The 23,952-nt window shown below is 42.8% G+C and overlaps 2 protein-coding genes across 7 annotated transcripts in view; both read right to left on the bottom strand.

Moving 5' to 3' along the window:
* Positions 1–3,624, bottom strand: part of LOC118370612 (ena/VASP-like protein) — an 89,136-nt gene extending 85,512 nt beyond the window's left edge. The window contains exon 1 of the mRNA XM_052485828.1: positions 3,237–3,624. Within this exon, the coding sequence (XP_052341788.1) occupies positions 3,237–3,241 (5 nt within the window). The 5' untranslated portion in view covers positions 3,242–3,624. The remainder of the gene's footprint in view (positions 1–3,236) is intronic.
* A 2,135-nt stretch (positions 3,625–5,759) lies between these two features.
* LOC118378948 (echinoderm microtubule-associated protein-like 1) overlaps positions 5,760–23,952 on the bottom strand; it is a 97,449-nt gene continuing 79,256 nt past the window's right edge. For 5 of the 6 annotated variants that reach the window (XM_052485822.1, XM_052485818.1, XM_052485821.1 and 2 more), the window contains 17 exons: positions 19,514–19,643; positions 17,772–17,921; positions 16,324–16,393; positions 16,070–16,180; positions 15,839–15,934; positions 15,404–15,538; positions 15,022–15,121; positions 14,407–14,558; positions 9,807–9,932; positions 9,565–9,696; positions 9,129–9,196; positions 8,812–8,900; positions 7,262–7,359; positions 6,994–7,081; positions 6,794–6,889; positions 6,255–6,385; positions 5,760–6,140 (listed from right to left, as the gene is read on the bottom strand). In XM_052485822.1, coding sequence (XP_052341782.1) covers positions 6,015–6,140; positions 6,255–6,385; positions 6,794–6,889; positions 6,994–7,081; positions 7,262–7,359; positions 8,812–8,900; positions 9,129–9,196; positions 9,565–9,696; positions 9,807–9,932; positions 14,407–14,558; positions 15,022–15,121; positions 15,404–15,538; positions 15,839–15,934; positions 16,070–16,180; positions 16,324–16,393; positions 17,772–17,921; positions 19,514–19,643 — 1,898 coding nt within the window. In that variant the 3' untranslated portion in view covers positions 5,760–6,014. The remainder of the gene's footprint in view (positions 6,141–6,254; positions 6,386–6,793; positions 6,890–6,993; positions 7,082–7,261; positions 7,360–8,811; positions 8,901–9,128; positions 9,197–9,564; positions 9,697–9,806; positions 9,933–14,406; positions 14,559–15,021; positions 15,122–15,403; positions 15,539–15,838; positions 15,935–16,069; positions 16,181–16,323; positions 16,394–17,771; positions 17,922–19,513; positions 19,644–23,952) is intronic. The other variant, XM_052485820.1, reaches the window with a different exon arrangement.

Raw genomic sequence — 23,952 nt, 5'->3', positions numbered from 1 at the left:
CGGTCACTCGCACATTCACATATTTTAGATAAGGGCTTGGTTCAATACGCATCCCGGAAGTGCAGCTTCACATGATGATTGACATTTAAAGGTAATGTTCCATCGTTAGCAGAGACTGCATTCACGGTAAATGCTGCATATGTCGGCTCAATCGGAAATTACCTTTAATTTTCTATCACTTCACAGACTTGAATAGATCCCCTAATGAGGCTGCCTCCACTCCCTCCTTTACATTTATGTCACAGAATCTGTAACGCTTCAGCTTTACAGACTGAATAGAGCTCTTAGTCGTCTTTTGACTAAAATACCTACGAGATTTAATCACATTTTGATGACATAGGGATATATCCTTGGCACAGTGTAAAACTGTTCTGTGTAGTGTGTATACAAGATATAGCTACAGATGTAGGATCTTAATTTGATCAGTCTTTTGTTGCTGAGAATTTTCCTGCACCACAGGACATCTAGATGAGCTTTGTGATTTAAATAAATTCACTGAAAACCCACACTGACACGTTACTGAAAACATGTGTTACTGAAAACACACGTTACTGAAAACCCACACTGACACACATGTTACTGAAAACACGAGTTACTGAAAACCCACACTGACACACATGTTACTGAAAACACAGGTTACTAAAAATACACACTAACACGTTGCTGAAAACACACGTTACTGAAAACCCACACTAACACGTTACTGAAAACCCACACTAACACGTTACTGAAAACCCACACTAACACATTACTAAAAACCCACACTAACACACGTTACTGAAAACCCACACTAACACGTTACTGAAAACCCACACTAACACACGTTACTGAAAACCCACACTAACACGTTACTGAAAACCCACACTAACACGTTACTGAAAACCCACACTAACACACGTTACTAAAAACCCACACTAACACACGTTACTGAAAACCCACACTAACACGTTACTGAAAACCCACACTAACACATTACTGAAAACCCACACTAACACACGTTACTGAAAACCCACACTAACACATTACTGAAAACCCACACTAACACACGTTACTAAAAACCCACACTAACACGTTTATATTAAGAGTATTGCACTTTCATGTAGCCAACTTTTGGCCAGCTAATAGCCTAATCACCACGTTATGGACTAAACATTTAAATCCTATTGCTGCAGGATCCTCCATTTGTATCTCTCTATCTTTCATAATTTGGGGTAAATGGACAAATTTGCCTTAGGCCTTCATGGGAACATGAAGCCATTACTCTCCATACAGCCCTGTACCACGTTATGGTGTGGGAACATGAAGCCAGTACTCTCTATACAGCCCTGTACCACATTATGGTGTGGGAACATGAAGCCTTTACTCTCCATACAGCCCTGTACCACATTATGGTGTGGGAACATGAAGCCTTTACTCTCCATACAGCCCTGTACCACGTTATGGTGTGGGAACATGAAGCCATTACTCTCTATACAGCCCTGTACCACATTATGGTGTGGGAACATGAAGCCTTTACTCTCTATTACAGCCCTGTACCACATTATGGTGTGGGAACATGAAGCCATTACTCTCTATACAGCCCTGTACCACATTATGGTGTGGGAACATGAAGCCTTTACTCTCTATACAGCCCTGTACCACATTATGGTGTGGGAACATGAAGCCTTTACTCTCTATTACAGCCCTGTACCACATTATGGTGTGGGAACATGAAGCCATTACTCTCTATACAGCCCTGTACCACATTATGGTGTGGGAACATGAAGCCTTTACTCTCTATACAGCCCTGTACCACGTTATGGTGTGGGAACATGAAGCCATTACTCTCTATACAGCCCTGTACCACATTATGGTGTGGGAACATGAAGCCATTACTCTCTATACAGCCCTGTACCACATTATGGTGTGGGAACATGAAGCCATTACTCTCTATACAGCCCTGTACCACATTATGGTGTGGGAACATGAAGCCATTACTCTCTATACAGCCCTGTACCACATTATGGTGTGGGAACATGAAGCCATTACTCTCTATACAGCTCATACACAGACATATAGCAACACTGTCCCCATGTAGACAATCACATGTGCAACCACAAATAGTTCCCACCCAAAACGGCGCTCTGCTGATGAGCTAATAACAAAGAGTATAGACCAAGGACCTGAACCTATATTCTAGCTGTCAGAGAAAATCACAAAACTCCTTTACATTTTTGCAGACACTCTTATCCAGAGCAATTAGGGTTCGATGCCTTGCTCAAGTACAAATCAAAAGATTTTTCACCTCGTCAGCTTGGGGATTTAAACCAGCAACCTTCCAATTATTGCCTAAAGTCTCTTAACCACTAAGCTACCAAATGATTGTTTTGGATTGGACAGCTCCTCGGAGGCAGTGAATGTGCAGAGACTCCCTACCGTAGTTCTGTGTATCCAGGTAGGTTGTTCAGGCCTTAGTGTAGGCCTATAGGACGCTAAATAACAACAGAACCGCCCCAAAATACAATTCACCCGCAGGGCACAGGATTTATTTGACACTTAGGCCTGGTCATTTTCAACACACAAAGGCCATAACCTTACAATATTCCTCCTCCGCCCATGAAAGAACTGTGAGCTGAGAAATGTCATTTGTGTGTCAGAGCTCCCAGTCTTTTGTCTTTGCTATTCTGTAGGCGTGTTGTTGATGTTGACTGATCTCCCATAATGATGCAGCTCGATCAGTCAATAACTGGCTAAGTATATGGCCTGTACAGGAATATGTGTGTGTTTGTGTGTTTGTGTGTGTGTGTGTGTGGGGGGGTCTCGTTTCCATGACAACATTGCTATTAAATGCAGGCCATCCAATAAAGGAAATGGATAGGTGCGTACAGAATGATAATTAATAGAATAGAGTAGAAGGGAAAACACATGGATTCTATAGTTCTATATTATTCTATAGAATACCCTACCCATTGACATTTTTACGGGTTTATTGTGGCTGTGATCTTTCACAAAAAACGGATTTGTCTATTGTGTAAATTCTATAATGCATACACGAGGACACGCATATTACATGGATATTACTCTATTAAAGTAGCATACCATGCTGTGATGAGGCCTTTTCATATATAATATTTCGTCTAGATTTAGTCTAGATATTTCGTCTAGATCGTGAATTTATTCACATCCACATTATTATAAAGGCAACGGTCTGACAAATGACGCGGCTTTGCAAACCCAACACATGCTCAATTGCTTACCTCATTTTTTCTCCTGTTCAATTGGACGATGACATGAAGAAATTGACATATACCAGTTTTTCTCTCTCAGACCGTTTGTAAAGCAGAATGTTCTAATTCAATATAACTAAAAGATCATACGCCAATGTTCACCAATTATGTATGGCTGTCGGCAATGCAGTCAGTCTGATTCTGAAATACAATGCGAGGAACCGAACGTTCTCCCTTTCTCTCTCAAAAGCTTTGCACTCCGTTTATTGTCTTGCATCCTTAATTCCATGTTCAAATGATGGTCGTGGTTGTCTCAAGAAGACGGGGGATTGTGGCTGACAGCAGCCTCCGAGTTGCCATATTTCCACCGTATTCGTGGTGTTTTGGCAAGGTGGAGATTGTGTAAAATAGTTGACCACAGCATGCAACCGGTCCAATGCTGCCCGCTTGAGACGACCGCCTATAACTGCATCATCTCGCTCTCTATCAGAACAATGGAATTATATAAGAAAGTCACTTATAATAGTCTACCAAGCCTAAATTGCATTTATATCACACATTTTCTTTCCCAATCATTACATCATTTCAACACACCCAAAATAAACTAGAATTTCAAAACGTCAATCAAAAAAAGATGGCAAAAAAAGTCCGTCTCAAAGATTTGAAGGAATTTCAGTCTTTACTGTCAAACAAATGGGTACTGTACTGTGGAAAAACTAAAAACTAAAACAAAGACCCAAACAAGGACAACAACTTATTGTTTTAATAATTTTTTATTAGAAAATTATTCCATCACGGTTACATTGTTATGGTCACATGTCAAACATCTGCATATATCCAATCAGTATGTTTGGTGCTGAAAAAACAGGGCTACATTCAGGAGGCAAACGTTTCAGAATGTTTCAGAAATGTAATGAATAGTGCTGATGCGATTCTTTATCCTACCAGTCAGAAAGGTCTGATTGTTCTAGTATATTTCTCTCTGAACGTTCCACGATATTGAGCCCTGCTGAATGCAGCCCAGGTATAACCAATGTCATGCATGCCCTGGAAACGTTTAAAAATGACTTTGTATTACTAGAAAACGAACCCCAGATGAAGGACCAGTTCAGTCCAGACATTACCAGTGTGGTACAGATCACTCTTGCTGTGATTACTTTTGCCCGGGTGTGAGAAAGATTTCAATATGCATGACATGTTTTGTTCATGAATATTCCAAGTTAACAAGAAGCAGGAGTCAAGGTCAGTATGGTAGCCAAGTCACAGGTTTAAGAGAGATAGCTCTCCTTTAAGCCTTGGAGTGATTAAATACAGCTGTAAATATCAGAGTGGACCTTTTTAATAAGCTTTGGAGTAGTGAGTCCTTGCAGGTGGCAGAACGTACGGTAGCATTACCAAGCCGAACCGAGCTATACTGAGCTAGCCTGGTTACACTTCCACCATAGTTGTCGGAGCCACGCTGAAAAGGACCCAGAGAAAAGATCATATCAAGCCAGCCCGGTACGGTTTGGTTCGGCAGTATAGTGTGACAAGGGTATTGCAGAGGAAACAATTACAGTGCAATGGTCTGATTAGTACAAACCTTTTATTTACAGATCTAGTTTGAGACAGGAAGAGAAGGGAGACTCAGGAAGGAAGTGACCTCGGCAGCAGACAATATATAACAGTGCAGTCCAAATAGGTTTGAAACAGACGAGTCTGGTGGGAGGAGCTATAGGAGGCCAGGCCCAATGTAAAGACTGGAATAGAATTAATGGAATGGTATCAAAAACATATCGAAACCACAAACATGGAATCCTCATTAGACTCTATTATATCAACTCTATTCCAGCCATTACAATGTGTCTGTCCTCCTATAGCTCCTCCCACCAGCCTCTTGACACAGAGTTCAACTTCAGCTCTGTCAAGCACAGAATATCCTTCAAAAACGATGCTTTTCAACAGGTGTAAATAATAATTGATTATTCATTGAAATATTTATGTATTTGTTTTTAAAGAGCTCTTTGAAATGCCTTGTGGGATACATTACCATATTACAGTTTACAGTTATGAAGTTGTTGCAATTACCTCAGGAAGCCAGACGATGGCAGTAGAGAGTTTAACATCGTCATATTTCTATGTCGTCTCAGAATTCGTCTCTCCATTGCACACTTGGCCTAGTAACCAACTGCCTGTGGTAAACCTGCTGCATTCATTGTAAAATACACATCACATGATGAAATATTGTGTAATTATAGGAGTATTTGTTATTTTACTCTATCAGCATCAGTTTGAACCATATGTATGTGCTTTCTGTAAAGACCAAATGCCCATCATCAGTAGAAATCTTTCTCTGTCTTTCCAAGGCGGAGTGGTATCTGTAGTAGGCCAGAGAGGCTACCATAATGACATTGGGAAGACATTGAACTCCTACTTTTCTATTGGTTTCCTGAGCTGTGAAATATACAAAGCAAAGGAGAAAGACGGAACGATAAAAAACAAAACATTAGGTACTGCCTGTTGTATCTTCCTTTTGTTGCGATGATCTTCGCCCCCCCAACCCATCCACCCACCCATGACCCGCCCCGCCCTCCAACAATCCAATCCTATGAACTAACCTAGGATCAGCTTGTCCTGCCCAAATCCTATCCTAAACTATTAATGGGGGAAATGCAAAACTAGGTGCGGGTCTAGGGGCAACTTCCTCCTACTCCAATAAGCTCATTGGGATCCATATACAGGAAAGCCTCTGGGGCTGCATCCCTTCCCTTCCCCTTCCTACCCAAATCAATAAAGAAACTGCATGTCTGTTGCCCCAAAATGTCCGCCTCACACTATTCGCCACTGCATGACGCTCATGTCCTTGCCCCCAGTGGAAACCAGGCAACTGTCATCAAACAGGAAGTTCACATTGGTCACATGACTGCTGTGTCCGCCATAGACGTGACTGGGAGCCTGAAAGGAGAAAAAAATCCTCAATCAAACAAAAATGCAACCAATGGTCTCATGTAATCTTCACAGGCTCTTCTCAATGTATATATTGAATAGATAAACAAAAAAAAATCTTACCCGAAATTGACAGCAGGGGTATGAGAAAAGGCAGACTTTTCCAAAGTCGTCTCCTGTGACAAGCAGCTGCTTCTCATTAGATCTGGAGACTGCGTTGATGTCAGTCCCGTCAGAGCCATCAGGCCATAACCCTGTGGACCAGAGTTCTAGTATTGGTCCCATTATGTTTTTTCTCCTATCTCTGCACTCTGCACACAATGTGAATGGCCATACGGTCACACATCCAGTCCAATTATTGGCAAAAGAGCTGATCTGACTGGTCAAAAGACCAGTTAGTGGCGAAAAGATCAGAATTGGGCTGCCTGTTTAAATGCAGCCTATGTGTCCAGCAAATAGATTCTCCAGCTGCTTCAACAAATTAATATTCTAGCTGCTTCAACAAATAGATTCTCCAGCTGCTTCAACAAATTAATATTCTAGCTGCTTCAACAAATAGATTCTCCAGCTGCTTCAATTAATAGATTCTCCAGCTGCTTCAACAAATAGATTCTCATGCTTCTTCAACAAATAGATTCTCATGCTTCTTCAACATTGCTCACCAAAGACTTGGAAGCCCAGGGTGCAGGTGGAGGTGGCCCAGGGGATGTCCCGGGTGGTCTCCACACTCACCACCTGTTTACACACAGACGGGATCCCTGGAACGACATACAGCTGATTGAAACGGGGAGGTGCTACCTGATCGTGTCCAATAAGAACACAGATTTTAATTTTCCATTTCAATAAACCAAACAATACTTACAATACAGTATCTCATAGTCTCCTGAGTTGGACACCAGGTACTGAGAGTCCACTGACCAGTCTAGATGGGTGATGAAGCTGGAGTGACCCTGAGAGAGAGAGAGAGAGAGAGAGAGAGAGAGAGATGAGAATCAGCTATAGTCGGATGGATGACTCAGCTTGTTATAAACCATTATGCACTATGCCATAAGTGCGCATAATTTAGCATGTCCTCCTGGTTTGAGGCCGAGGAGAAGAAGGGGTAGGCCCTAAATATAAAAGGTGCTCACCGAGCACTTTCCCAATCTGCTGTACTTCCTACCACTCTCCCCCACTACGTAGATATAGATGTAGTTATCGTGAGAGCCGATCGCCAGGAAATTACCATCTAGGAATAAGAACAGGAGATTAGGTTACAACATGGCCTGTATCAGTATTACAACATGGTCTGTATCAGTATTACAATATGGTCTGTATCAGTATTACAATATGGTCTGTATCAGTATCACAATATGGTCTGTATCAGTATTACAACATGGTCTGTATCAGTATTACAACATGGTCTGTATCAGTATCACAGTCAACCTGTAACTGTTAGGATGTTCTCATAGAAGGCCTACTGTCGCCCTCTTGGTTTCACTTCAGACAGGTTATAATGCATTATGATGCAGCTGTGAAGCATTTTATGTATGGCGCCCTTATATTTTCTTACAACCATCTGATAATGATCCTGACTAAATAACAACCATTTATTGATCCTGTCTAAATAACAGTCATTTACTGATCCTGACTAAATAACAGCCATTTATTGATCCTGACTAAATAACAACCATTTAATGATCCTGACTAAATAACAGCCATTTATTGATCCTGACTAAATAACAACCATTTATTGATCCTGACTAAATAACAACCATTTATTGATCCTGACTAAATAACAACCATTTATTGATCCTGACTAAATAACAACCATTTATTGATCCTGACTAAATAACAGCCATTTATTGATCCTGACTAAATAACAGCCATTTATTGATCCTGACTAAATAACAGCCATTTATTGATCCTGACTAAATAACAGCCATTTAATGATCCTGACTAAATAACAGCCATTTAATGATCCTGACTAAATAACAACCATTTATTGAACCTGACTAAATAACAACCATTTATTGATCCTGACTAAATAACAACCATTTAATGATCCTAACTAAATAACAGCCATTTATTGATCCTGACTAAATAACAGCCATTTATTGATCCTGACTAAATAACAACCATTTATTGATCCTGACTAAATAACAACCATTTATTGATCCTGACTAAATAACAGCCATTTATTGATTCTGACTAAATAACAGCCATTTATTGATCCTTACTAAATAACAGCCATTTATTGATCCTGACTAAATAACAACCATTTAATGATCCTGACTAAATAACAGCCATTTATTGATCCTGACTAAATAACAGCCATTTATTGATCCTGACTAAATAACAACCATTTAATGATCCTGACTAAATAACAACCATTTATTGATCCTGACTAAATAACAACCATTTATTGATCCTGACTAAATAACAACCATCTGATAATGACTAAATAACAACCATTTATTGATCCTGACTAAATAACAGCCATTTATTGATCCTGACTAAATAACAACCATTTAATGATAATGACTAAATAACAGCCATTTAATGATCCTGACTAAATAACAACCATTTTAATTTAAAATATGTACTATGAATATTTATCTTTATAATAAGTCATAATAAAGTCTCATATATGCTTATAGCAAGTAGCCTAATAAAGCATTATAAGAGCCTATTACCATACCCGGTGCAAAGCGGATAACAGACAGCTGTTCATTCCCATCTGTGTGCACTGTGACTAGATCCTTCGAGTCGGTATCCAGCACCAGCCACCTGTGTGACGAAAGAAACCCATCTTCTCATTATCAAAAGTATACTAACACATCACATATCTCCTGTAATTTCACAAAGCCCACTTTGAGACTCCTATCGTAATGAAAAAACACTATAGAAATGACATGTGTTGTTGTTGTTGTTGTTATTATTATTACGGGCAGGTCTCTATGGCTTTTGTGATGGAATTGGCATAGTACGATTCTCCTTCGAGCACTACGCTGTCACCTGCCGGTCTGCGTTCCTATAGCAACCACTGCTCCAGAGGGATGGAATCCAGCAGACTGGGCCGCGTCCTACCCGTGAAAGAAAACGAAAGGAAGGGTCACGTCAATGCTGCATCCTGAAACCTTTGCCATACAACACAAAGAGACTGAAGTTTTTTGGAGATGTATAAACACAAAGTCTTGATATAATTAATAATAATTTTTAAAAACCCTATGCTTTCCTGCGCTATCTTAGAACCCAGACTGAGTTTTTCCTGAAGCAGGTCATGTGATGAGATAAGGCCAACCCCCCAACATATTTGGCGTGACGTCATTGCTGGCTATACAGCACAAACAGATCTGTGACCAAGCTAAGCTCATGACCCTTCTACTCATACATGTGTAATGTGTGAGGTTCAGGGTTGTCCCCAGGGGGCGCTGTCTGTCTGTCCGTCTACCTCCATAGTCTTGGTCCAGACAGGCTGATGTGAGGAGGAGTCCCACAGGCTGACGTGCTTGTCGTGACCACAGGTGAGGAAGTGGGGCTTCCAGGGGTGCACTGCCAACCCCCACAGCTCATCTGTGTGACCCTGGAGAAGGTAGGGAGGCCAGTTAGCATATCATCATTTAACAGCTAAATCTCTTCGAAATTTTAGGTTTAATGTCTGCATGAACTAGAATGTCAGATAATTGTACCCACTTGAGTGATGGGGGTAAATTCGCCATATAAACTGCCTTGTAGAACATAGTTCCTGGTGGTCCCAATAAGTACACTCTCCCCTTTGCCCTCGGCAACAGTCCGGACAGGACCAAATAATTCAGGAACCTGGGACAAGGTGGGAAAATAAATAATATTATTCATATCAACCGTAAGCTTCCTGCCACAGTGGATGTGAGGGCTGTTTACTCGGTCTTTTCATTGTTTCATATCACAGATGGCTGAGTGAGTGTGTGTGTGGGGGGGGGGGGGGGGGGGGGTATGGACATCGGAAAACAGAGTGGTGTTTGCATTGTACAAATCATTGGTATTATTGTTTCCATCATATAAAATACACATACAGTGCATTCAGAAAGTATTCAGACCCCTTCACTTTTTCCACATTTTGTTACGTTACAGCCTTATTCTAAAATGGATTTAATTGTTCCCCCCCTCATCAATCTACACACCATACACCAAAATGACAAAGAGTAAAGCGTTTTTTAGACAAAAAAATATAAAACTGAAATATTACATTTACATAAGTATTCAGACCCTTTACTCAGCACTTTGTTGAAGCACCTTAGGGGGCGATTACAGCCTCAAGTCTTCTTGGGTATGACGCAACAAGCCTGGCACACCTGTATTTGAGGAGTTTCTCCCATTCTTCTCTGCAGGTCCTCTCAAGCTCTGTCAGGTTGGATGGGGAACATTGCTACATAGATATTTTCATTTCTCTCCAGAGAGTGGCTCAGGCTCACATTTAGAGACTTGTCCCGAAGCTACTATTGCGTTGTCTTGGCTGTGTGCTTAGGCTCATTGTCCTTTTGGAAGGCGTACCTTCGCCCCAGTCTGACGTCCTGAGCGCTCTGGAGCAGGTTTTCATCAAGGATCTCTCTTTACTTTGCTCTGTTCATATTTCCCTCGATCCTGACTAGTCTCCCAGTCCCTGCTGCTGAAAAACATCCCCACAGCATGATGCTGCCAGGTTTCCTCCAGATGAGACGCTTGGCATTCAGGCCAAAGAGTATAATCTTGGTTTCATCAGACCAGAGAATCTTGTTTCACATGGTCTGAGAGTCCTTAAAGTGCCTTTTCGCAAACTCCAAGCGGGCTGTCATGTGCTTTTGACTGTGGAGTGGCTTTCGTCTAGTCACTCTACCATAAAGGCCTGATTGGTGGAGTGCTGCAGAGATGGTTGTCCTTCTGGACGGTTCTCCCATCTCCACAGAGAACCTCTGGATCTCTATCAGAGTGACCATCGGGATCTTGGTCAACTCCCCAATTGCTTAGTTTGGCTGGGCAGCCAGCTCTTGGAAGAGTCTAGGTGGTTCCAAACTTATTCTATTTAAGAATGATGGAGGTCACTGTGTTCTTGGGGACCTTCAATGCTGCAGATATTTTTTTTGTACCCTTCCCCAGAGCTGTGCCTCGACACAATCCTGTCTCTGAGCTCTACGGGCAACTCCTTTCAACCTCATGGCTTGGTTTTTACTCTGACATACACTGTTAACTGTGGGACCTTATATAGACAGGTGTGTGCTTTTCCAAATCATGTCCAATCAATTTCTGTTTTCACTTTGTCATTATGGGGTATTTTGTGTAGATTGGGTAGGAAAAAAGGATTCAATACATTTTAGAATAAGGCTGTAACGTAACAAAATGTGAAATAAGGGAAGTGGTGTGAATACTTTTGGAATGCACGGTACATGCATCAACCAAGACCCACATATTTCTGAAAAAGCTAGCATCATCTTTTTACTAAATGTGTATTCGTGAATGCCAAGCGAAGCCAGGCTTCCCCCCTAAATAACCTAAAGCTCCCCCCTAAATAACATTACATAACTTATCTTTCATCTCTGTGTTTCATAAATGTCCTTCAATTTGCAAGAGGCTGAATGGTATCACACCGGAGAAAGCATCCGAGCGAGCTAAACAGCGGCCCTCTGTTTCAGTATGTAGCCCATGTATCTGATGCTGTCTGCACTAAAAGTGTATGGCATTATTGCCACCCGTAGCATTGAATACAATAGCAAGGGAAGCCAGCGAGGCATTTGGCCTCCCTTGATAATAAAAAATATATAATAATAGCCCATCAGTGTTGAGCTAAACCGAATGAGGTCAACTGTTAATGGTCCTGGCGCACCAAAAAGATGACAGAAAAAATGTAATTTTTGTATCTCACTGTGTCGTTGTCCTCTGTAGCTAGCTAAGATCAGCCCTTTCCTAAATTAGCTATGGATGGAGATAGGTATTTGGACTTGTGGTTTTACTTAATTCTCTGTACTGGACAATGATTATAACAGCGATTCTGATCCACCCATTAATGCATACATTTTGCCCCTGGCCTGAGAGGATGTTCAATATGTAACTAGATGTAGTAGGCTAATGCTAACTAGCTGGCTCATCATTGCCCATGAAAGGAAGTTAGGCTATTGAGTAAGCATTTTTAGCCATGTAGTCTAGGACAACAACAACTAAAAGCGTGTACTGTATGACAGAGTGATAGACCATTTCGGCAACATGAAACTGAGGAGGATGGCGTTGGCGTATCTCTACAAGTAGGGTGAGTCAACATGTTTTTTCTACTTGCACGCACACAGAAATCAGTAACATGGACAGCCACATCATATTTAGCTTACGTTGATTGGACTAAATCGTTCTTGGTATCTTTAAGTTGTCACTTTATTAGACCAAGCAGAGGTGATTTGATGATGTTGAATTGTTGAAGTGGAAATGGTGCTGGAATGCTGGAGGCAGAAACTGTTTTCATTGTGACTTTGCTGCAACTCTCCGTGGTTCTAAATCAATAGTTGTTAGTGGTCCGAAAATGTTGGAAACATTGCTTGACCATGCAAATTATATTTTACCCCAATTTCGTGGTATCCAATTGGTAGTTAGTCTTGTCTTATCGCTGCAACTCCTGTACGGACTCGGGAGAGGTGAAGGTCGAGAGCCGTGAGGCCTCCGAAACACAACCCAACCAAGCCACACTACTTCTTGACACAATGCCCACTTAACCCGGAAGCCAACCGCACCAATGTATGGATGGAGGAAATGGAGGAAACACTGTACACCTGGCGACCGTGTCAGTGTGCACTGGGCCAGGCCTGCCACATGAGTCACTAGTGCGTGATGCGACAAGGACATCCCTGTCAGCCAAACCCTCCCCTAACCCAGATGACACTGGGTCAATTGTGCACCTTCCCATGGGTCTCCCGGTCACGAACCCAGAATCTCTAGTGGCACAGCTAGCACTACGATGCTGTGCCTTAGACCACTGCAATGCCTTAAACCACTACGATGCCTTAGACCACTACGATGCAGTGCCTTAGACCACTGCAATGCAATGCCTTAGACCACTACGATGCAGTGCCTTAGACCACTACGATGCAGTGCCTTAAACCACTACGATGCAGTGCCTTAGACCACTGCAATGCCTTAAACCACTACGATGCAGTGCCTTAGACCACTGCGATGCCTTAAACCACTACGATGCAGTGCCATGACCAATGTCTTAAACCACTACGATGCAGTGCCTTAGACCACTGCGATGCCTTAAACCACTACGATGCAGTGCCTTAGACCACTGTGATGCCTTAAACCACTACGATGCAGTGCCTTAGACCACTATGATGCAGTGCCTTAAACCACTGATGCAGTGCCTTAGACCACTACGATGCAGTGCCTTAGACCACTACGATGCAGTGCCTTAGACCACTACGATGCAGTGCCTTAGACCACTGCGATGCCTTAAACCACTACGATGCAGTGCCTTAGACCACTGCAATGCCTTAACCACTACGATGCAGTGCCTTAGACCACTACGATGCAGTGCCTTAAACCACTACGATGCAGTGCCTTAGACCACTGCGATGCCTTAAACCACTACGATGCAGTGCCTTAGACCACGATGCAGTGCCTTAGACCACTGCGATGCCTTAAACCACTACGATGCAGTGCCTTAGACCACTGCGATGCCTTAAACCACTACGATGCAGTGCCTTAGACCACTGCGATGCCTTAAACCACTACGATGCAGTGCCTTAGACCACTGCGATGCCTTAGACCACTACGATGCAGTGCCTTAGACCACTGCGATGCCTTAGACCACTACGATGCAGTGCCTTAGACCACTACGATGCAGTGCCTTAGACCACTACGATGCAGTGCCTTAGACCACTGCGATGCCTTAAACCACTACGATGCAGTGCCTTAGACCACTACGATGCAGTGCCTTAGACCACTACGATGCAGTGCCTTAGACCACTACGATGCAGTGCCTTAGACCACTACGATGCAGTGCCTTAAACCACTACGATGCAGTGCCTTAGACCACTGCGATGCCTTAAACCACTACGATGCAGTGCCTTAGACCATTGCGCCACTCGGGAGGCCATATAACTGTTTGTTACATGCAATATTTACTCTGGTTTTGTGATGAAACAAATGTGTGGTTGAATTTATTCTGCCGCTGTGTGACTTTTCGTTGTCTCGGTGGCGTATGAACTAACAGGTTATAGAGAAAACAACACAATTGTCACACTTTTTTTCTGGCTTGTCTTCCCAAGTGATTTTACCCACATGCTGCTACTGATCTCACCTCAACCGATTGTATCTGCTGGTAGCTCCCATCCCAAGAGATGAGTTTCCGATCTTTTCCCCCTGACACCAGTGTGCCACTCCTCAACATACACAGCGCAAAGATGCTCCCATCGTGTGCGCCCTGAATGGCGTGGCTAATTCGATTAGTGCCTGCATGACAGAGAGAAAGACAGAACACACTTGGAGAAGGCAGAAGATAGTGGTTTGTTCTACCTCACAACACATGTTCCTCTCACAAGACAGGCCTTGTTGTTCTATTCTAGGCATGACCCTGTTCTGACCCTAGCAATATGACAACTCTCTCATAATAAAGAGCCTTTGATGAGCCAAAACGTCTGACATCAGCAGCAAAGCCCATGCGATACAAACTTTGAAAACAACAGGATGTGCAGCTGGGGTAGGATAAATACTTAGCAGGTCTGTTTCATTTGCTTCACTTTGGAACTTTCCAGAATTGTATTTTCTCTTCAAGATGTATGCGTGGAACTTGTGAGGTGTTAATACCCCAGCATTTTGTTGGATGTGAGCTTTGCTTTATTACTTCACTTTCCTTACAGCTGACATAAAGTGTAGTAAAGAGTTTACATTTCGATCTATTGAATAATAGGTTCACCTTTCCCCCACACAAGTATATTTCCACTTGAGTCTCCAGTTATGGTGTCTCCATTTTCTGAAAAAGTCACACTCAAGACGAACTTGGGCTTCTCTTGTTTCTGCAAGAAAAAAAAAAGAAAAAAATGGCTTTATTTACTTGGGGGGTCAGAACTGAATTGCAGACATGTAACTTCACTAAACACTACAGAACCTTCTCTTACATGTGGTAAAGAAGTAAAGCAACACAGATAGTCCTTGCTACATCGACTTTGGCAAAAAAAAAAGCTTCTGCTAAATGTCGTAAATCATATTGATTTTGACAAATACATTTGATCCTAAAACTCAAGATTATCTAGCAGATGAACATAAAGACGGTATAAATAAGAGATCTCAAGTCGTACCTCAAACAAGCCTTGCTTCTTGACAAGGGTGCCCCTTTCCAGAGTCCAGAAGTAGAGGTGGGACTTCCCACACGTGACTATGATGTTGGTGTCGGTGGGGTGGAAGTCGGCAGCGAACACTCCCTCGTTGGAACACTGACAGAAAGAGCCATGGTTACTGGTGTTTCAGAGTGCTTCTGACTCTATCTGTTTAAGGGGCAATGTAAACATTCTGAGGCTATGACAGAACATTCACCTTACAAATCATCAGAGCATTTCAAATGTCTATGAGGATATATAGAGCAACTCAAAAGCCAGGTAAGCTTTTTCTGAGACCTGAAGACTTGTGCGTTGGATCCACAAGCTAATGCCTAGAATTTAGCTCAAAGGGCTAACACATTTTCAAACCACAGGTCACACACACACGCACACATGCACGCGCGCACACACACTCACCTTGACGTCAGCCAGTCTCTCCTCTCTCTGCCAGTCCCACACGGAGAGTACATGGTCGTTGGAGTCGTCTACTACACACAGTGTGTTGCCTCCGTTCTGCACCAACCAACAGAGAGAGGGATCAGCCCAGTCCTCAGTTATTTAAGAAAGCTTTTCTGACCAGTCAAAGCACACTCAAAATCTAGTTCAGAAATTAGCTATGATTGTTTTCATGAAGGGACAATAGCTTACCGATTTTGAGAAGGCGAGGCAAACCAGGGCGCGGTCAAAGAAGCCTGTTCCCAGAACGTGGAGGGTGTTGAGACTCACTGAGTCCCAAACCCGCACATGAGGAGCCAACTGCTGTCAGCACACACACACACACACACACGCACACGCACACGCACACGCACACACAGACACAGACACACACAGATTATTTCTAATCATGAAATAAGTGAAGTGATCATAGATTTAAAGTTATGTGACAATGAGAGGTCCCTTACTTTGCCATCGGAAGAGGTGCCTGCCACCTGTCCCGTTGCTATGGTGATTTTATCAGGATGGACAGCCAGGCTATAGGAACAGAGAGACGGCGAACACTTTGAACATCTGAATGGCCGATATCAACAATTAAGAAAAACCACAGAGACCTCAAAGCAGATCAAAGAGAAATGTTTTCGACGAAACTGTGAGTTGCTATCATATTATGTCGTTCTGTCAAACTCAAGGTCATGGGGTTTCGTTACAGGAAGTCATGTCTGATTTGATTCTTACCGATGTTGACAAGACTCCTCCCTCTTCTATTACTGATGGCTGATAGTACACTACAGAAGGAAACTACAGAAGGACACTACAGAAGGACACTAAAGAAGGACACTACAGAAGGACACTAAAGAAGGACACTACAGAAGGACACTAAAGAAGGACACTACAGAAGGACACTACAGAAGGGCGTTACACCATAGAGAGATATAAGAAAATGTCAGAGGCACCTGTACTACAGAGCGAGAAGAAAGCTAACGTCTCCCTGTGCCCTGCCACGAATCAACTCTTATTAATTAGATGTTCATTGTCAGCGTGACCCCAGGCCGACCCCTCATCTGTTAATATGCCAGTGAGTTTTTTCCTCATTATATTTCCTACCAGCCTTTTTTCTCTCCGTCAGATAATTACCTGCCCGACACTATAACTGAGGAAAAGCAGCTGCAGACCAGCCACTCATTTACTTTAGCCCGCCTCATTATGAAGGGGTTATTCCATAGGATTAGGATTAGACCGGAATACTGATCGAAGCAGGTGGGCGACAAGCACCCACATCAAGGTGTCTAACAAAGCACAGCTTTTACATCAATTAAGCCCTTCCAACTTGGAGTTGTGTTGCCTGTTTCTTTGGATAGAGGAAAGATAGCAAGTTATTTCAATACATTGCCTAATAAATGTTGAATACTGTCGGTCTGAGAATACTATACACGGCAGATGGTGACAATGATTTAGGGGTTAAATAGGGCAGTGTCTCTTTTGGCATGACCTAGCAGCAGGTAACCTAGTGATAGAGCATTGGACCAGTAACCGAAAGGTTGCTGGATCTAATCCTCGAGCTGACAAGGTAAGAATCTGTCGTTCTGCCCCTGAACAAGGCAGTTAACCCACTGTTCCCCGGGTGCCGAAGACGTGGATGTCGATTATGGCAGCCCCACGCACCTCTCTGATTCAGAGGGGTTGGGTTAAATGCGAAAGACAAATTTCTGTTGAAGGCATTCAGTTGTAAAACTAACTAGGTATCTCCCTTTCCCTTTCCCTCTCTGAATCTTAAGCCCTACTACTTGATGTTTGACAAGCGTCCAGATAAGAACATCATCACACATCAGATTGAAATGCTGTCCACTGATAGGGGACAGAACGCAGCATACAGGAGAGATATAGTGTTGTGTCATATCCTGTTTCCTCTCACCACTTGATGTCGTCCGTGTGGCCGGTGTAGTGCCTCTGGAGCTGCTCGTCCACGTTGTAGAGAACCACCACAGAAGCGATGAAGTACACCGTCTCTCCCGTGGGTAACAGGTACAGGTTAGAGCGACAGTCACGCCCCCTGTACCCATAACTGGACATTTAGGTCAAGAGCCACACAACTTCAACGGAACATCAAATGTAGCCTACATATAAACCAATCTAGAATGTCTGAATTCAACGAGGCACGTTAATAAAAGCTCTTGGGCTCCTTAGGGCCACCGTAGTCTATATTTACAACCTAATCAACCTGCATGCACCCAACCTTCCAGAGTTCCAAATGGATAATTCAGTAAGATACAGAATGTCAGTTCTAGCCACCTTTCCTTTGTTGGAAAATTCACAGTCGCCTTCAGGCAAAACACTAGACTGAACACAGAACATTCATTGTTTTATCCTGATGCTGGTGTTTCCAGAAATAGGCTTTTTTTATACCCAGTATAATCTCCCTCGGCTGAAATGGGGGTTGATACCTTCAGGGACAGAGAGGAGGAGAGAGGACGGAGCTGACTACATTTTCAGCTCAGCCTGCTGACGTCTGAGTTTATGCAATTGCTGAACGCAAGAAAGCAGGGTTTTGTATTTCAGTATGCAGTAGAGATGAATAGGAAATAAATATCCTTTGGAGCATCCAGGAGATGTGACTTTTCATTCACAGCTGTGCAATCTGAATGTTACTTAGCAATACATGGGAGATACATCTTGCAATGCATCTCTGGCCTGAAAGCTTAGATTTGAAAGCCTGCTGTTATGAACATACACTACTGTTCATACGTTTGGGGTCATATAGAAATGTGTTTTTGAAAGAAAACCAATACAGTGTAGACATTGTTAATGTTGTAAATGACTGTTGTAGCTGGAAACGGCAGATTTTTTTGATGGAATATCTACATAGGCGTACAGAGACCTATTATCAGCAACCATCACTCCTGTGTTCCAATGGCACGTTGTGTTAGCATTTCCAAATTGATCATTTTAAAAGGATAATTGATCATTAGAAAATCCTTTTGTAATTATGTTAGCAGAGCTGAAAACTGTTGTTCTGATTAAAGAAGCAATTAAACTGGTCTTCTTTAGACTAGTTGAGTATCTGGAGCATCAGCATTTGTGGGTTCAATTACAGGCTAAAAATGGCCAGAAACAAATAACATTCTTCTGAAACTCGTCAGTCTAGTCTTGTTCTGAGAAATGAAGGCTATTCCATGTGAGAAATTGCCAAGAAACTGAAGAGCTCATAGAACGCTGTGTACTATTCCCTTCACAGAACAGTGCAAACTGGCACAGTGGAGAGGAGACTCCAGGATGCTGGCCTTCTAGGCAGAATTGCAAAGAAAAAGCCATTTCTCAGACTGGGCAATTAGACACTAATGTACTTGTCCTCTTACTCAGTTGTGCACTGGGGCCACCCACTCCTCTTTCTAATCTGGTTAGGGCCAGTTTGCGCTGTTCTGTGAAGGGAGTAGTACATTTACAACATTAACAATGTCTAACAATGTCTATTTCTGATCAATTTGATGTTATTTTAATGGACAAAAAAATGACATTTCTAGGTGACCCCAAACTTTTGAACGGTAGTGTACGTTGAGAGTTGTAACGCCACTTCATCAGTTTCTTATCTTTTGAAATATACATTTTCTATTGGCCTTCCATATTTGAAAATGACCCCACTGCACTGAAAAAGGATACACCCAGTCCAGCTTGAGCTTCTTGTTTGGCAGGTCCGATTTGGCTTCCAGGCAGTAGGTCTCAACAAGGTCTTTAGCCATGTACATGGTGATGGGCCGTCCCTTCAAATACATTTTCACATATCCTTCCTCTAAAAGAAGCAACAGACATTTTCAGTGGACAATTTGTCATGACTCATTGGTAACGAGGAGGAGTGTTTGTGATGGTGAGAACAGTGTATGAGAGGAGCGAGAATAAAGAGGGGTGTAGAGACTCTTGAGAATGAAAGAGGGGTGTAGAGACTCTTGAGAATGAAAGAGGGGTGTAGAGACTCTTGAGAATGAAAGAGGGGTGTAGAGACTCTTGAGAATGAAAGAGGGGAGTAGAGACTCTTGAGAATGAAAGAGGGGTGTAGAGACTCTTGAGAATGAAAGAGGGGTGTAGAGACTCTTGAGAATGAAAGAGGGGTGTAGAGACTCTTGAGAATGAAAGAGGGGTGTAGAGACTCTTGAGAATGAAAGAGGGGTGTAGAGACTCTTGAGAATGAAAGAGGGGTGTAGAGACTCTTGAGAATGAAAGAGGGGAGTAGAGACTCTTAGGAATGAAAGAGGGGTGTAAAGACTTGAGAATGAAAGAGGGGTGGAGAGACTCTTGAGAATGAAAGAGGGGTGCAAAGACTTGAGAATGAAAGAGGGGTGTAGAGACTCTTGAGAATGAAAGAGGGGTGTAGAGACTCTTGAGAATGAAAGAGGGGTGTAGAGACTCTTGAGAATGAAAGAGGGGTGTAGAGACTCTTGAGAATGAAAGAGGGGAGTAGAGACTCTTGAGAATGAAAGAGGGGAGTAGAGACTCTTGTAATGAAAGAGGGGTGTAAAGACTCTTGAGAATGAAAGAGGGAGTCGAGACTCTTGAGAATGAAAGAGGGGTGCAAAGACTTGAGAATGAAAGAGGGGTGTAGAGACTCTTGAGAATGAAAGAGGGGTGTAGAGACTCTTGAGAATGAAAGAGGGGAGTAGAGACTCTTGAGAATGAAAGAGGGGTGTAGAGACTCTTGAAAATGAAAGAGGGGTGTAAAGACTCTTGAGAATGAAAGAAGTAGAGACTCTTGAGAATGAAAGAGGGGTGTAGAGACTCTTGAGAATGAAAGAGGGGTGTAGAGACTCTTGAGAATGAAAGAGGGGAGTAGAGACTCTTGAGAATGAAAGAGGGGAGTAGAGACTCTTGTAATGAAAGAGGGGTGTAAAGACTCTTGAGAATGAAAGAGGGGAGTCGAGACTCTTGAGAATGAAAGAGGGGTGTAGAGACTCTTGAGAATGAAAGAGGGGTGTAAAGACTCTTGAGAATGAAAGAGGGGAGTAGAGACTCTTGAGAATGAAAGAGGGGTGTAGAGACTCTTGAGAATGAAAGAGGGGTGTAAAGACTCTTGAGAATGAAAGAGGGGAGTAGAGACTCTTGAGAATGAAAGAGGGGTGTAAAGACTCTTGAGAATGAAAGAGGGGTGTAAAGACTTGAGAATAAAGCTGGGGTGTCGAGACTCTTGAGAATGAAAGAGGGATGTAGAGACTCTTGAGAATGAAAGAGGGGTGTAAATTATCTTGAGTATGAAAGAGGGGAGTAGAGACTCTTGAGAATGAAAGAGGGGTGTAAATTATCTTGAGTATGAAAGAGGGATGTAGAGACTCTTGAGAATGAAAGAGGGGTGTAAAGACTCTTGAGAATGAAAGAGGGGTGTAAAGACTTGAGAATAAAGCTGGGGTGTCGAGACTCTTGAGAATGAAAGAGGGATGTAGAGACTCTTGAGAATGAAAGAGGTGGTATGAAAGAGGGGAGTAGAGACTCTTGAGAATAAAGCTGGGGTGTAGAGACTCTTGAGTATGAAAGAAGGGGCGTAGAGACTCTTGAGAATGAAGACTCTTGAGAATGAAAGAGGGGAGTAGAGACTCTTGAGAATGAAAGAGGGGTGTAGAGACTATTGAGTATGAAAGAGGGGAGTAGAGACTCTTGAGAATGAAAGAGGGGTGTAAATTATCTTGAGTATGAAAGAGGGATGTAGAGACTCTTGAGAATGAAAGAGGGGTGTAAAGACTCTTGAGAATGAAAGAGGGGCGTAGAGACTCTCGAGAATGAAAGAGGGGTGTAGAGACTATTGAGAATGAGAGGGGTGTAGAGACTCTTGAGAACGAAAGAGGGGTGTAGAGCAGTGGGGGCTGTTGAAGGGAGGACGACTCATAATATTGTCTGGAAAGGAGTGAATGGAACGGCATCAAACCCACGGAACCCACGGAACCCATGTATTTGATGTGTTTGATGTATTTGATAAAATTCCACTCACTCCACTCCATCCACTACCATGAGCCTGTCCTCCCCAATTAAGGTGTCACCAACTTCCCGTGGTGTAGAGATGATGAGAATGAAAGAGTGGTGTAGAGATGATCAATAGTTTAGAGGGGTGTAGAGACGATCAATAGTCTAGAGGGGTGTAGAGACAATCAATAGTTTAGAGGGGTGTAGAGACTATCAATAGTTTAGAGGGGTGTAGAGACGATGAGAATGAAAGAGGGGTGTAGAGATGATCAATAATTTAGAGGGGTGTAGAGACAATCAATAGTTTAGAGGGGTGTAGAGACGATCACTAGTTTAGAGGGGTGTAGAGACGATCAATAGTTTAGAGGGGTGTAGAGACGATCAATAGTTTAGAGGGGTGTAGAGACGATCAATAGTTTAGAGGGGTGTCATGGTTATGAGATGTTGATATACATTTTTAAAATGAAAAGTTTTAAAGGAGTGAATGCATTTAGTAAAGGAAATTATAGATCAGCAAAACACAGAGATAGATGGGCTTTCATTTTCCTTTTATTCAGACAATAACAACGACTGATGCAAAATGAACAGATGCGACAACATGCATAGGGTGCCACAGCAAGAGAAGCAAAAACAACCAAGAAGAAACAAAACACAGGAAGAAAACATGAAACATGACGGTCATGGAGAGGAATGCTTTTTCAAGTCCATTTTTTTTCAATCTAATGCAAAGAGCTGGTATAGACCTCGCTTAGTAACAGATTTGGAAGTACTGGCTAGGTGATTTGACGGGGCTCCTGTAGTTCGGAGTGTCTAAAGGAGTGTGGCTAACTGACTTTTTCAGGGGGATAGTGAACGTCGGGGTCTTCCTGACTCCAGTGGACCTGACAGACTTGTCAGGTGCATTCTTGGAGTCAGGCGCCGTGTGGGGAGCGGAGGAGCGGCCAGACACAGCTGCTACGCTCGATTTGGGCGCCTCAGCGGTTCCAATCCTTTTCGATGGGCGGGACAGGTATATCTGCACGGTTACTAGGTAGGTTAGGTGGAAGAGTTGGAAATGGGGCCAGTGGGAAGGAGGAGGAGGGGTCAGTAGAATATATCCAAGTTAGATTTGATCGACAACTTGCTGTTCTGCTACAATAGACGACCACAAAACACGGGACTGGTACTAGACAAGCTACCGTATCTACTGGTTAACAACCGCTGGTGGGCTAAACTACTGGGGCTCTCACTCTTCACGTTACGCTTGAGACTTTTACTAAAAGAGTGCATTAGTGGCTCAACATATAACTAATGTCTATGATAAACATGAGACAGTAAAGCGTCTCTTTTTTTGATCTACTTTAGCTGGCATCAGGGTGAATAACATTCATCTTTAAATATGTTCACTTGACCTACCATGCTTATCTTATGTATTTTTAAATATTTTATTTTGTTGTTGTTGCCACTGACAGCATTGAATCTGTCCATGAGTTTCACGAGAGTCTGCTTCCAAACATGTCTCTTTCATCTTTCTTTAGCCAGACTTGTGGAAATTGGGCATAAGCTGCCCATCAAACACTCCGCACTGAAGGCCATGCAAGAGAAGGCCACTCCAAAAAGACTTCAAAAGACATAAAGTGAAGACATTGTAATGCAAACAGCCCTTTTCAGGATATGTGATACCAACACTCTGAAAAGGGGCTCTTAGGAGATCAGGGTGCATTGCAGGAAATATTTGGTGGGGTTCCTATGGTGACGAGGACAAAAGAGAGCTGTGTGGCTGTGAGCAAACATATCTACAACGTGGCAATTCCACACTAAGCTTAACAGCTAGTCTAAAAGCATCACTGCAATCAACCAGACACAGTTCAGACTCAGGTTTCCCAAACTCTGCACCATAAATACACAGCAGATTCAAATGACCAACTCATCATCAAGCTTTGATTATTTGAATCAGCTGTGTAGTGCTGGGACCAAAATCCAAAACGTGTACCCAGAGGGGGCCCACAGACCGAGTTTGGGAAACCCTGTGTTAGGAGTGTGTATATTAGTCCACAGTTGGCTGACATATTGGGGAGGGAAACTATCACACTCACTGTCAACCCAAACCCACCCGTGCCACGGGGCTGCTCTCTGTGCATTGGGCCTATGACTCACAGGCAAAAGGAGTCAGTCAG

Source organism: Oncorhynchus keta, chromosome 29, assembly GCF_023373465.1.
Source record: "Oncorhynchus keta strain PuntledgeMale-10-30-2019 chromosome 29, Oket_V2, whole genome shotgun sequence".
NCBI lineage: Eukaryota > Metazoa > Chordata > Actinopteri > Salmoniformes > Salmonidae > Oncorhynchus > Oncorhynchus keta.
Note: the sequence above shows the minus strand (reverse complement) of the source record. Positions and strands in the feature narration are given on the sequence as shown.